Raw genomic sequence first — 11,500 nt, forward strand, 5'->3', positions numbered from 1 at the left:
CCAGAAGACGTCTCGGACCCCTTAATATGCCGTTCCTCCGACCACGAATGTCGAGTTGAATTTCGCAACCATAACGCACTTCAGTCACAAGAATTCACATGTAATATCCTTTGTCTTACTTTTGTAATCGTTATCAATTACCCACAAGAATCACCAGTCGCATCATCATATCCACAAATAAACTGACATACCCACGAGCAGATTTGTCGAACCCCCCAGAAGTACTACTCGATGCCCCTCAAAAAGATTACCAAACCCACAGTAACCGAAGGACTCATCCACGGCTTCGACCAAGCACGACTGGACCGCCTAACTGCCTCCATGCAGCCTCTCCTGACAAGAAATGCCACGGAAGAGGAACTCGAAGCTTTGCTGAAGGAGGCTGAGGACTGTTTGAAGGCCACTACAGGCGGGAAACCCAATATATATTCCAGGGGTGGTGGGCAAGGAACACCAAGACCACGAAGATGGTAAAGACTGTGAACGATACAGGGATCGATGAGGTATAGATGGGGACAGGGGATGTCGGAATCATATGGGTAATGGCAGAAAAGGATTATGGGGATGAGGTGGACAGTAAGGGACCTGTGCTTCTCGCCAAGACGGAATTGATCACGGTCAAAGGGTGGCTTCAGGTCTGGGGCTTGGGCGTTTGTTAGGTTTTTTTGGGGGGGTTTTGGTAAATCACCTAGCCATTGTTTTGTACAATGGTTTGGTTGAAAAGTATACCTGGGACTGGGTGGGAGTTCAGTGGATATACCAGAACAACATACCCTTTTCCTTGCTTCTTTTCCAGACTTCCCTCTTTACTTCTTTCGGCTTCTTCTTTTCCTTCCCTTACCCGTCACTAGTCAGCTGCGTGACAGCCCATCATTAGCTCAATCCAAACAGGTCCGATAACCTTCATTCTCCTTGCTGTCCACTCTTCAATCCTTTGTTTCCCTCACTCCTCCTCCTCCTCTTCACCGCCTTCATTCGCGTGCGCACCTCGAGCACTCTCTGAAGCTGACATGCTCCTGATGAAACCTGTGCCCGCAACCGCCCCATACCCGCTGGCGACTTATGACGTAGTTGCATTTGACCTGGTAGGATCTTCTGCGCATCACGACGGCGCAATGCTGGCAATATGTTATGCAAACGTGTCTTGTGCACATTGGAATTGGGTGGGCTATTCGGGATAGTAACGGCTATCTTGGGTGTCTTGTGTGTTTGAGGGTGGTCGATGTTGGTACTGACCTCGTTGACCTTTTGGAGGCCGAGGTACCTTCGATATCTATACCCGATATCTATTCCCAATCCCTCCGTCCGTGGCAGTTCACGCCCGAGGCGATATTTTGAATGCTTCGGTTATTTTCTCGTCGTCTGCACATCGCTGGATCCATCTACATCACGTACTACTTTGTCATCCGCAGGGCTGGATCTGATTCAGGTGAACGGATGGTTGAAGGCCGACCAGATATTCTTACTCCTACTACATACATTCAGTCAATGACGATACACTGCCTTCTTCATCCCTCACTGCCGCTTCGACTCACTGCTTTTGTTGACAATATTCACTCTTTCATTTGGCATTGATCAAATTATGATTCAAGGAAACTCTTGTTCACGCTCTCTATTCATTTTCCTTCCTTATCCTACTTGTGCCTCGAACCGCTCTTCCACTTGACTGTGCGAGCACTTCTCAGCTAGCACGTGGGCCAAAACTCTATCGTGCCGTTTCAGTCAGGAAGACGTTCTGAATCTCGATCAAAAGGGATGTTGATAGGGACGAGTGGATGCTGGCAAGAGTATATCGAAAGCGTGATATATTTGATCGTGACCTGTTTGGCTTACTTCTACCGCCACTTGACAAGCCTGACAAGTGGACACCATGAAGAGCTACTGTGGGTAACATTTCAAAACGCACAGCTGGTCATTCTTACTCAAAACACGTACTTTTGAGGTCGGGAAACAACGACTTCACCAACACTCTAAAACCTTGATAGATTCAGAGTAAGATGGATAGGTAGGTTTCACAATACGAGTTTGATTTCCTCTAGAATGCAAAATGCATTGTTCTTTCTGGTTGATGTTGCGGTTGAATCGAGGAGTGACGAGGGCGACTTTTTGGTGTTGTTTGCTGGAAATTTTCCAAGTCGTGCGTTTCAAATGCTACCTTCTATTTTACATTAGTGAGAAAGGGGACGTCTATACATTGGAGGTAGCGAGGGTTGTGAATGGAACGCGGAAGTATCATCGACAAGAGGCAAATTGAAGACGAACGAAGAGTTATTGTTATTTCCCTATTCCTGACCTCGAGGTGATCTGTAAGGTACCCAGGCCTACTTTTCACCATCTTCCATCACCCAACTGTCTGCCAACTGTCCCAACTGTCCCAACTGTTCCATCACAAGCAACTCCAGCAGCCAACGTACCACTATAGTCTAGCAGTCGTATTCCTTGTAGTTGCTCTTACCCTTGCAACTATAGCAATACCGCCCCCATATGCTCGATTCCGTGGTTCTACCTCCGCTCCTGCACTTGCCCCAGCTCTTGTTGTTGGTTATGGCATCGCTGCATTTGGTCTCCTTGGTCTCGGTTTTCAGTTCTCTAGCGCAACCGGGACACTTGGTGCGGGTAATGGCGTGGAGACACATCTTTTTGGGCTGTAGATAGTGAGGCAGCGAGCAATTGTTGGTGGTGGTAGTATTGGTTAACGACGGTGGTTGGTTTGCACTGTAGAGGTAGGCTTGACCTGCTTTGTTTTTGAGGATGGTAAGGTAGAAGGGAGGACAGAACGATAGACGGGGGGGATAGAGGAGGTATTTATCTTGTGGATTGCTAATTGTCGTATATTACGACTCGTTTGTACGTTACTAGAGGTATACGTTCGAGAGCGATCTGCGTCAGAGCCATATGAGAAGTACGAACGCGGTGGTCTCTGTTTACTTGGGACGACCTCGTTCGTTAGCTTGTAACCTAGAAGGTTGTGTGAAAGCCGCATTTTGCGAAGACATACCTCTATATCTGGGCTCTACTTCACAAGCAAACGGCACACATGGGATGGGCACTGCACTGCTTCATTGTGCCAATTCACCAGTGCCATGACGGTTCCAGAGTCAGATCAAATCGAATCAGAAAGCAGTCTTCAGGCCTTGAACACACCCATCGTCGATCATCTCGAGCGAGTAGGTATCCAACGCCACAGTCATTACTCCGATTCTACAATTTTAATGCGTCAGAAGCTTCAAATTGTTGCAGAAATGGGAAAGTGAGCTGTTAGATTAGACCTGTTGGGGATGATACATGGGGTTCGTCAGAGAGGATATCTACAGGGTGGTTGGGTATGTAGTGATGTGCGAGATATTTGTGGATCTCTTTACAAAGGCCGGCTAGGGCGTTGGCGAAGATGGGGAACGGCGCAGAGCGGATATGTTGGTTGTCCAAATTGGAGGTTAATTCACGTGCAAGAAACGATCGACTCCGGGACTTCAATGAAGATGATGTGAAGGAAGAAAGAAACTGGATGTCGAAAACAGAATACCGGTAGATAAACGCTCACGACTGTACCTTCCTTTATCTGCAAACACATGCACGCATGCGCGGCCATCTATTCTCGTGCCTTCTCTGTTCTTCCTTCCCTTCCAACTGATGGCACCTGCCTGCCAAGGCGGAGAGGCCTCGAATAGCGACCGAGAGTTCTTTCTGACCCATGTTCTTCTCCCCTTTGCCTAGTGTTCTTCAGGATTGGACGCATCTCCCTCTCGGCCGCTGATATGATTCATGATACCTCATAACCTCTGGCGCTTCATTTTGTTCCTACTACCCAGTAACTCCCCTCTTTCGTCTCTCTTCCTCTTAAGTGACTCCCCTCTCTCATCTTTCTTTCTCTTGCAAGCAAAGCATCGCTGCGTGTTCATGTCTGTGAATATACTAGTTATCTCTCCAACCTCGCACCTGCCATACTCGTCAGGCCAAGAAGCGTCCAATCCTGGTTGGTAGCCTTTTCTATAGTATTTTTCAACCTCTTCACAGTACTCTCTGCCCCTGTGCTCGCGCATGAATTTGTTGCAGTCGGCGCAGTAGATTCTGTACACGGTGGTTCTGCACATCTTGATCGATGATACTTGATGGGTTTTTCTTGGTTGCCTTTGACTGTCAAAGGGGGGCATAAAGGTTGAAGCAGTTTTGTTTGGAACTTCGTTGGACCTGGTTATGGGGTCCGAGATGGGAGAAATCTGCCTCCCCACCGCCAGCCGTTTATAGGATTTAGCGCCCAGAGAGCAGAGTTGGGATGGTCTTACACACTGACGAGATCCTTCCCATGCTATTCTTAGACTGTAACACTATGAATGTGTCATTATATAGCTGGAAACAAGCCTGAATGGCCGCTATCGAGGTTGGTGGTGCACTCTCCTCCGATACTTGTTGTCTAGAATCAAGGCGAGGGACAAAAAGGGTTATTATGCTACCTAATTGGATGCTGCTGTTACTTCTCGAGCGGCATGCACAGATGATTCACCCTGTGCTCCATAGATCAATACCATCTCTGAGTTTACTAACGTATTGGAAACTGCCATCCTCGGGGTTATCGAGGCCGCATTCTTCTTGTGAGTGGACGCGAGTATCATGGTTGCGGTAATTTGAAGTTGCCATTACTCAGAGCGTGAGCTGTAAGCCCCATTCGTTCATCAAACTTCCATTGTAGGTAACCACGGAATATCGGCCTGATTCGAAACTTCAGATTGCCATCAACGCTCCTATAGGTATGACTTTCTGGCACAGTCGGAGCAAGTGCTCCAGTCCGTATCAGTCTTTTTGGTCACCCCTTGTGTGCATCCTCCGAACTGTCCTCGGGTTCGACCCTTTTTCTTAGCCTCCTCCTCTGTTTCCAGAACCATCGGCCAGCACTTTTCCTCCTTGACGTCGCTCCAAATGACGTTCTTGCATTCCCAGCATTTCTTTTCGGCAAATCGGCGGATACACATGGCCGTGAGTCCTGAACTGGCTGGACGGCTGTATGCGGAGCTGGTTATTGACTGCTTAAGACCTGCTTGCTGATGGAGCTATGTAGTACTTCTGACTGTGATGTTCTGCGCAAGGGTGACGTTTTGGCTACTTTCCAAATACGCTGAAAGCTATTGCGTCCCGATATTTATGCCTTTTGTGATCCGAGAGGCATGAAACTCAGGTTGCACCCACAGCCCAAACAAACTCGCGATGCTTCACAACGCCTTGGCAATTTGCGCAAAAATATCTGGCCAGCGGCACTCTGGGGCCATTCACTTCTTATATCGTGTCCAGAGAAACAGGTCTGGTGAACAACTGCACGACGTAGCCCAGCTATATCTTCCGGTGAACGGTCTTGAAGCCATCACCATGTCTTGGCATTCTTGGCACAAGTGGATACGATGTACATAGTACACATGCTTGGCTATTTTGAAGTGTATATAAGGACTGTGTCCTCCTTCTTCCCCGTAGTCCCTCTTTCGCATTGGTCGTCACCTCCTCTGTATGGTTCAACAAACATGATGTATGAGTCTTCGCTTTCCGATATGCTCGCTATCTTTCTCCCATGGTATTCAGCTGGATGAGGCCGTGGGATTGCAATCTTTGCCTCCAGTCGATCTAGACCATGGACAGGTATGTCCTGTCTTGGATCTAGAACCACCGTGGAATGTCCCGGAGTGGATCGTTCTCGGGGCTGCCTATCTCCAAGAAAAGGGGCGGCAGCGTGGCTAGCGGGATCTAAGACACATTACACGTGCTTCTCAGGAGTAATCCTCCGTATGCCCACGCTCGTTCATGACAAAATCATGGTTACCGTCAAGTCAGGTCTTACCCCTGTTGATACGTCCTTGGCAAAACATCCACCACTTTTGGTTCCCTTTGTTGATGAAGATGCAATATTAAGACCATCAATTCCAACACTTTGCAGAGCCTCCAAAATAGAACAAATTTTCTCAGTGTAATGGGGGTAGAGTTCTGGATCATCAAATTCGGGATGGCCTGTGCGCGGCAACCAAGCCAGACATGATGTAAATAACTGTGTTTTAATTTTATTTTACACGATTCAATTGTTGAGCACCCTGGTCATCTTTCTGATTAATTGATCACCGAGCTAAGCAGTAATATGCATTGAATCGTGAGAGAAAAAGGGTAAACAGTAGCGGTAATGTTAGCATGTATTGAAAAAGACAGAATATAGCAGGTAAAAACTAAATTTGCAGTCAGACATTAGTAGGTGCACGGACCCACTATCTTGAGTGTACGTACCTGAGTTTTTGACTTCAGGTGGGTGTGCGGAGAATTACTCCTTCTCAGCCTCCATGTTTCGACCAGCCTTGTTGGTAAAGCCAGGGATAAACAGGAATGCTAGCGTTCCCGAACGTGAAGCATGCCGGCGCGGCGACGATAGTGGCTGTAATAGACCAGCCTCCGCCGAGGATATGAGAAGTACCTGGATGACTGGCATATAAGATGGACCAGAAGGAAGCTAGCTCCAGGATGTTAGCTTTCTCCCTTTCTCGATTCGGCTAATACCAGGCGGCTCGCTGTAGTGAGTGCTGTTACGCTTTCCGGCTTCGACCGAACATTCTCTCGTTACATTCTCCGTGAGCTAGCTCGTCCTCCCTGCCGAGCGTCCATTCTTTCAAAATGGGTGCTTTCTCTCTGGTCTTGGCCACTGGTCTTGCTCTCCTCAGCGGAGCGCATGCTGCAGAAACACCGGTCCAAGAATGGGGTTACGGACCCGGGTATCACGTCCACCTTCCCAAGGGATTCAAGAAGGCACTCTTTGTTGAGAACTTTGCCCTGTACCTGCCCGGTTCCCTTCCTTCTACCTCCAAATGGGCCTTTGACTTGGGCACATCCTATCCCGGTGGTCCGGAGGGCTGGGGCACCGGCGAAGTCCAGACCTACACCGCCTCCACCGACAACATCGTCATCACTACTTCCGGAACACTCCAAATCACACCGGTCAAGGACCCAGTAACGGGTAATTGGACATCCTCCCGGATCGAGACTGTCGCAGCTAGAGATATTGTCTGTCCTCCTGGCCAGGCGATCCGAATCGAGGCCTGGATCAAGCTCGGCGACCTCCCTGTCAGCAAGCAGCTTGGTATCTGGCCTGCATTCTGGATGATGAGTTCAGCGTACCGAGGCAACTACTGGAACTGGCCGATGGTTGGCGAAATTGACATTCTAGAGAACGTCAACGGCGCGTCGGCAGCGTGGCAGACAATACACTGCGGGAAAACTGCGCCGGGCCCGTGCAATGAGTATACGGGGATCACCAATAAGGCGGCGCACCGCTGGAGTGGGTTTCATAGGTTCTCGGTGGACATTGATCGAACGAACCCCGGCGGGAGTTGGAGGGAGGAGCAGATCGTGTGGAGGATTGATGGGAAGGTCGTGTTCACTGTAAAGGGGAGCCGGGTGGATGATGAGAAGGCTTGGACGGCGCTTACGCGAACTCCCAAGTACATTTTGCTCAACGTTGCTGTGGGAGGCTCGTTTCCAGATGTCTTGGCGAATCCGAGCTTGGAGAGGACGCCAAATAATGCGACGGTTGGAGGGGAGGGGTCGGCGATGGAAGTGAGATATGTGGCTGTCTTCAGTACATGAAATAGGAGGTAGTATCTGAATGACGGGGATCGAGTAGACGAAGCCAGTTACAGATGCTTAACACACTTGATTATTTGGCGATTACGCTTTCGTGAAGTTGAGCAGAAGTCGGGGGCGTGGAGAAAGTGTGAACAGGGAACTTAAAGGAGTGACATGCAGGTACGTCCCGCATAAATAATGAGATATGCATGCATGCACAATGCATCATCAACAAGTGGATTTCCCTTCTCTGCACACATCATCCCGATTGCATGTAGAGAGCACACATCATTCACTCCCATTATTTCCACGTTGGGACAGTTGACAATTAGCCACTGAAAGCATTGGACTCTGGAATTCGGCTCTCTTTGCAGTACTTTGTGAGACATGGTATCTTTTGCTCAAGCAACGGACAATGAGCAGTCCAAGATACCCCTTCTCCAATACCTCTTTGCTGATCAGCCCGTGCACGCAAACGACACTCCTCAATCCCGAGCCATATAACAGCCGCCATTCCGGAACAATGCAAAGAACCTTTCAGCCAGGTAAGCTGCACCAAGATCCAAGCTCATAAAGTCGGTTATCTCCAGGTCAACCGTCGGATACTCCTTCGACCCGCAGACTCGTTTTTCCAGAACTCCCCATGTATCTTCAACGGTCCTACCGGTGTCAACCTAAGCCTTGACGGCCCAAGAGCAAGGCTGCTCGGCCTTGTGGCAACGACCGCAGCTCTCAATCTTCTTGCAGCCGACCTTGTTCTTCTTGCAGCGCTGGCAGGCACCCAGACGACGACCAGTCTCCTGCAAAATTGTCTCCTTGAGTGAGCATTCGACTCCGTCTTTGGCGCAACGGATGCACTCGGGGATGGGCTCGCACTTGGCCTTGGACTTCTTGCAGCGCTCGCAAGAGCCGCGCTTCTCAATGACGTCGGCACGGGAGGCGGGCTTCTTGCGGGGAGTACCGCCGGGCTTACGGCCTGAACCACCCGAGCCGCCACCGGCAGCGCGACGACGGCGAGGAGTTCCGATGTTAGAACTAATGGTGGAGGTGGTGTCGGCTACGGTGGTGGTGGTGGTGGTGGTGGTGGTGGTGGCGGATGAAGAGGCTGCGCCGTCACCGCTGCCGTCGCCGTTGTCGTTGTCAACAGTACCAGAGTCGGAGCCCGCGTTGACCGTGAAAGAAATTTGGCCGACCATGTTGGCAAGCAGATCCTCAAATCTGGTTCTGCCGCTATCGGCAATGGAGTTGAAGAAGCAGACCAGGGCCGCCTCCATGGGGTTGTTGGCCATACGGATGGGCAAAACAAAAGAGTTGACAGATCCTTGATCTGTGATAATTCATACATGATGCGGTCAGATAGTTAGCTTCCTATCCTGATCATCCACAAAGACGCGGCAAATATCACTGCGCTGACAGATCGTTTCGTGCGACAACTCCAAGAAAGAGCGGAACTACCAAGGGATGGGGAGAAAGCAAAGAGAGGTATAATCGGGAGAAAAAAATGAGAATCTGCCTATTACTGTACTAGGCTTTTTGTTTTTCTTGTGCTGTGTCTTTTTTTCCTTTTCTTTGGTCTTCCGCATGCATTATCTCCCGTCTGGAGACTGACCCACGCCGGCATTACTTGCTGGTAACCTTTGCGAGTTCTTCTTTCCACGATGCCGAGCTGTAGTAGCTTGCGCTCAGGTTTCCGGTGGACTCGGGTCTGTCAAACTTCAGGGTATCCGAGGCCACGTATGCTTTCGACAGACGTGGAGAAGGAAGGATAATGGGGGGAGTCTCGGCGCGCGCCATTGGGTACGGACGTGGGACAAAAAGCGCGCGAACAGGTAGCTTACCGTTGGCCTTGGGAATCTTGGGCAGCGGGCGGAATGTTGATGCGACGGGGCCACGCTCCGGGCTAGGCATGGTCAAGTGCTTGCGAGTATCAACGCCGGAGAGGGGCTCTCTGGCTGGTGCCTCGGAATTCAAAGATCGTTTGTCCTTTTGAGCGCCATGTTAGTTATTCCCATGTTGTCAAAGACGCGCGGCGAAGAGATCAGTACGTGGACGACGGCGGACATGGCGAGACCCTGATGCGCCGAATTATTCATGCGGGCCATAACGTCGACGGGCAGGTAAGAGGGTCCAAACTTGGAGCCCGTGGCAGCGTACTCGCGGCCACCAATGATTTTGACCTGAGGCTGCTCCATAATGCCGAAATTGTTCTCAAGTGTTGCTGCGACTGGTATCCCAATCGTAGGAGCGCGACGGAAGATGGCCAAATATCAAATCGAGGTGGATGTAGCACAAGCCACCTGAAGAGTGGGAGAAGAGAGAGGGCTATGTCGGCAAGATGCTGTTTATATGCGAATTTGTTGAGGTTGATAGAGAATGGGATGGCAACCCGTGGAAAAGGTATACCAAGAGATGAAGACGGCAACAGGAGGAGAGGGGGTGGTTTTGTCGGTTCGCGACAGGGCGGAAGGTATTGTTGCCTGGCAGCCTTACGATGGGGGTGAAGGGGCTTCCCGTCTCAGTCCCCTTCACTCTGAAGTCACTGCAGAGTATGGTTGGCCTGGCGACCGGTGATCAACCGACAAAAGTCAGACGGTATACGCATTGTTTGCCTCCTCTGTCTGTCGCTCATACCTCTACTAGACTCAGCACTTTTCCCCGCTGGACCTGGAACGCTACATATGGTGAAATCCGACTCCCAACATAAACCTATCCATCCCTTATGTCTAAACGACCCCGTAACTCCCTGATCACAATCAGCCTCGAGCATGGCTTAGCTAGGTCTCAACCTTTTCTAGCCTTGATTCGTCGACACTTTGGAGGGACATGGGATTGAATGGCAAATATTGGCCGTCTGGCTGTGGATTCACGACAATGATCGTAATCGTTGAGCCAGTAACGGCAATGACCTTGTAGCGGAGACTTGCGCCCCGGATGCAGACAACATCGCCAATCTGATACTGGAAAAACATGGTCATCAGTTGATCACTTTCCCACACTTTGTGCTGTCCTGTGGAATACCCTTGTGCACTCTCACTCACCGACATGAGTTTTGGTGAGAGGAAAAAAGTAAATAACTCTCTCCGTGAGAAAGCTCGGGGGTTTGTTTCAAAGACGGGTGAAAATGTTGACGGGTATGGACCTGCTCAGCTAGGTAAGGTCTGGCCTTCGGCTCCTGTTCTGGACCGGAGTAATAGAATTCAAAGGTGGCGAGATCTTTTCTCTGCAGCGATTGGAAAATGCATTGAAGTCAAGAAAAAAAGAATATCTCTTGTTGTTAGTAACTTCGTGCCAGAGGGAGGCATTTTATATCGGTTTCGTGACAATTGGGCTCATAGTGATCAAGGCATACAGATAACCGACAAAGATCCAGTTTCGCCTTGCCCAGATATTGCGGTTATCCGCGAAAGAAGTAGATGGTACACTGGAAACCCGATATGTAAAGCCTGAATTTGCGATGGTGGCAGGCCGGCACGTAGGGAAGACTGATCCGGTAGTAGTGAGTACGTCCAATATTCCTGTCCCCGGACTATCGGCAGCATCATTGGTCCCAGAAATTCATGAACATCAACGAGATGTCAAGCCGATAGCCCCGATAGGTCAGTGGTTGATGACTTGTATGTACGGGTACCACAGCAGCACCATCAATGTTCCCTCCTGTGGCATGATGGGTGCGACGGTCATTGCTTGTGAATGGGAAAGTCGGAAGTGCCATTGGATACCAAGTAGCTCCGTTGTTCTTCACATCTGCCGATCATCCTGGTCTCGTGAGTTGCAGTAAAGGTTCACCACCACCCTAGAAGAGTGATGAACAAGTGAGGACTAGACGTGTCCTCCCGCCTTTCTAATATACTCTGCGTCGATGCCCGACTATAACTCCAGTACCACATCCTGTGTTGTAAGCCAGGCATAGTGCGCT

General features: G+C 49.9%; 5 protein-coding genes across 5 annotated transcripts; 1 reads left to right on the forward strand and 4 right to left on the reverse strand.

Annotated features, from left to right (window-relative positions):
* Positions 1-2,423: 2,423 nt before the first annotated feature.
* NEUTE1DRAFT_38405 (uncharacterized protein) lies at positions 2,424-4,091 on the reverse strand (the record flags this gene model as incomplete). Its single annotated transcript, XM_009850444.1, has 3 exons — positions 2,424-2,645; positions 2,999-3,011; positions 3,937-4,091. 3 exons carry the CDS (start codon positions 4,089-4,091, stop codon positions 2,424-2,426), a joined length of 390 nt encoding a protein of 129 aa, XP_009848746.1.
* Positions 4,092-6,192: 2,101 nt separating this feature from the next.
* Positions 6,193-6,476, reverse strand: NEUTE1DRAFT_116250 (uncharacterized protein; the record flags this gene model as incomplete). The annotated part of the gene is made up of 1 exon (XM_009850772.1): positions 6,193-6,476. A coding segment is annotated over one exon (177 nt), but the record flags the coding sequence as incomplete, so codon positions are not given.
* Positions 6,477-6,636: 160 nt separating this feature from the next.
* Positions 6,637-7,684, forward strand: NEUTE1DRAFT_128311 (uncharacterized protein; the record flags this gene model as incomplete). The annotated part of the gene is made up of 1 exon (XM_009850773.1): positions 6,637-7,684. One exon carries the CDS (start codon positions 6,637-6,639, stop codon positions 7,603-7,605), a length of 969 nt encoding a protein of 322 aa, XP_009849075.1.
* A 574-nt stretch (positions 7,685-8,258) lies between these two features.
* On the reverse strand, positions 8,259-9,776 carry NEUTE1DRAFT_38882 (uncharacterized protein; the record flags this gene model as incomplete). The annotated part of the gene is made up of 3 exons (XM_009850471.1): positions 8,259-8,911; positions 9,423-9,567; positions 9,630-9,776. The coding sequence occupies 3 exons, from the start codon at positions 9,774-9,776 to the stop codon at positions 8,259-8,261; spliced, it is 945 nt and encodes a 314-aa protein (XP_009848773.1).
* Positions 9,777-10,358: 582 nt separating this feature from the next.
* Positions 10,359-10,553, reverse strand: NEUTE1DRAFT_38222 (uncharacterized protein; the record flags this gene model as incomplete). The annotated part of the gene is made up of 1 exon (XM_009850437.1): positions 10,359-10,553. One exon carries the CDS (start codon positions 10,551-10,553, stop codon positions 10,359-10,361), a length of 195 nt encoding a protein of 64 aa, XP_009848739.1.
* Between the last annotated feature and the right edge of the window lie 947 nt (positions 10,554-11,500).

The sequence above is a fragment of the Neurospora tetrasperma genome, assembly GCF_000213175.1.
Source record: "Neurospora tetrasperma FGSC 2508 unplaced genomic scaffold NEUTE1scaffold_2, whole genome shotgun sequence".
Classification (NCBI taxonomy): domain Eukaryota; kingdom Fungi; phylum Ascomycota; class Sordariomycetes; order Sordariales; family Sordariaceae; genus Neurospora; species Neurospora tetrasperma.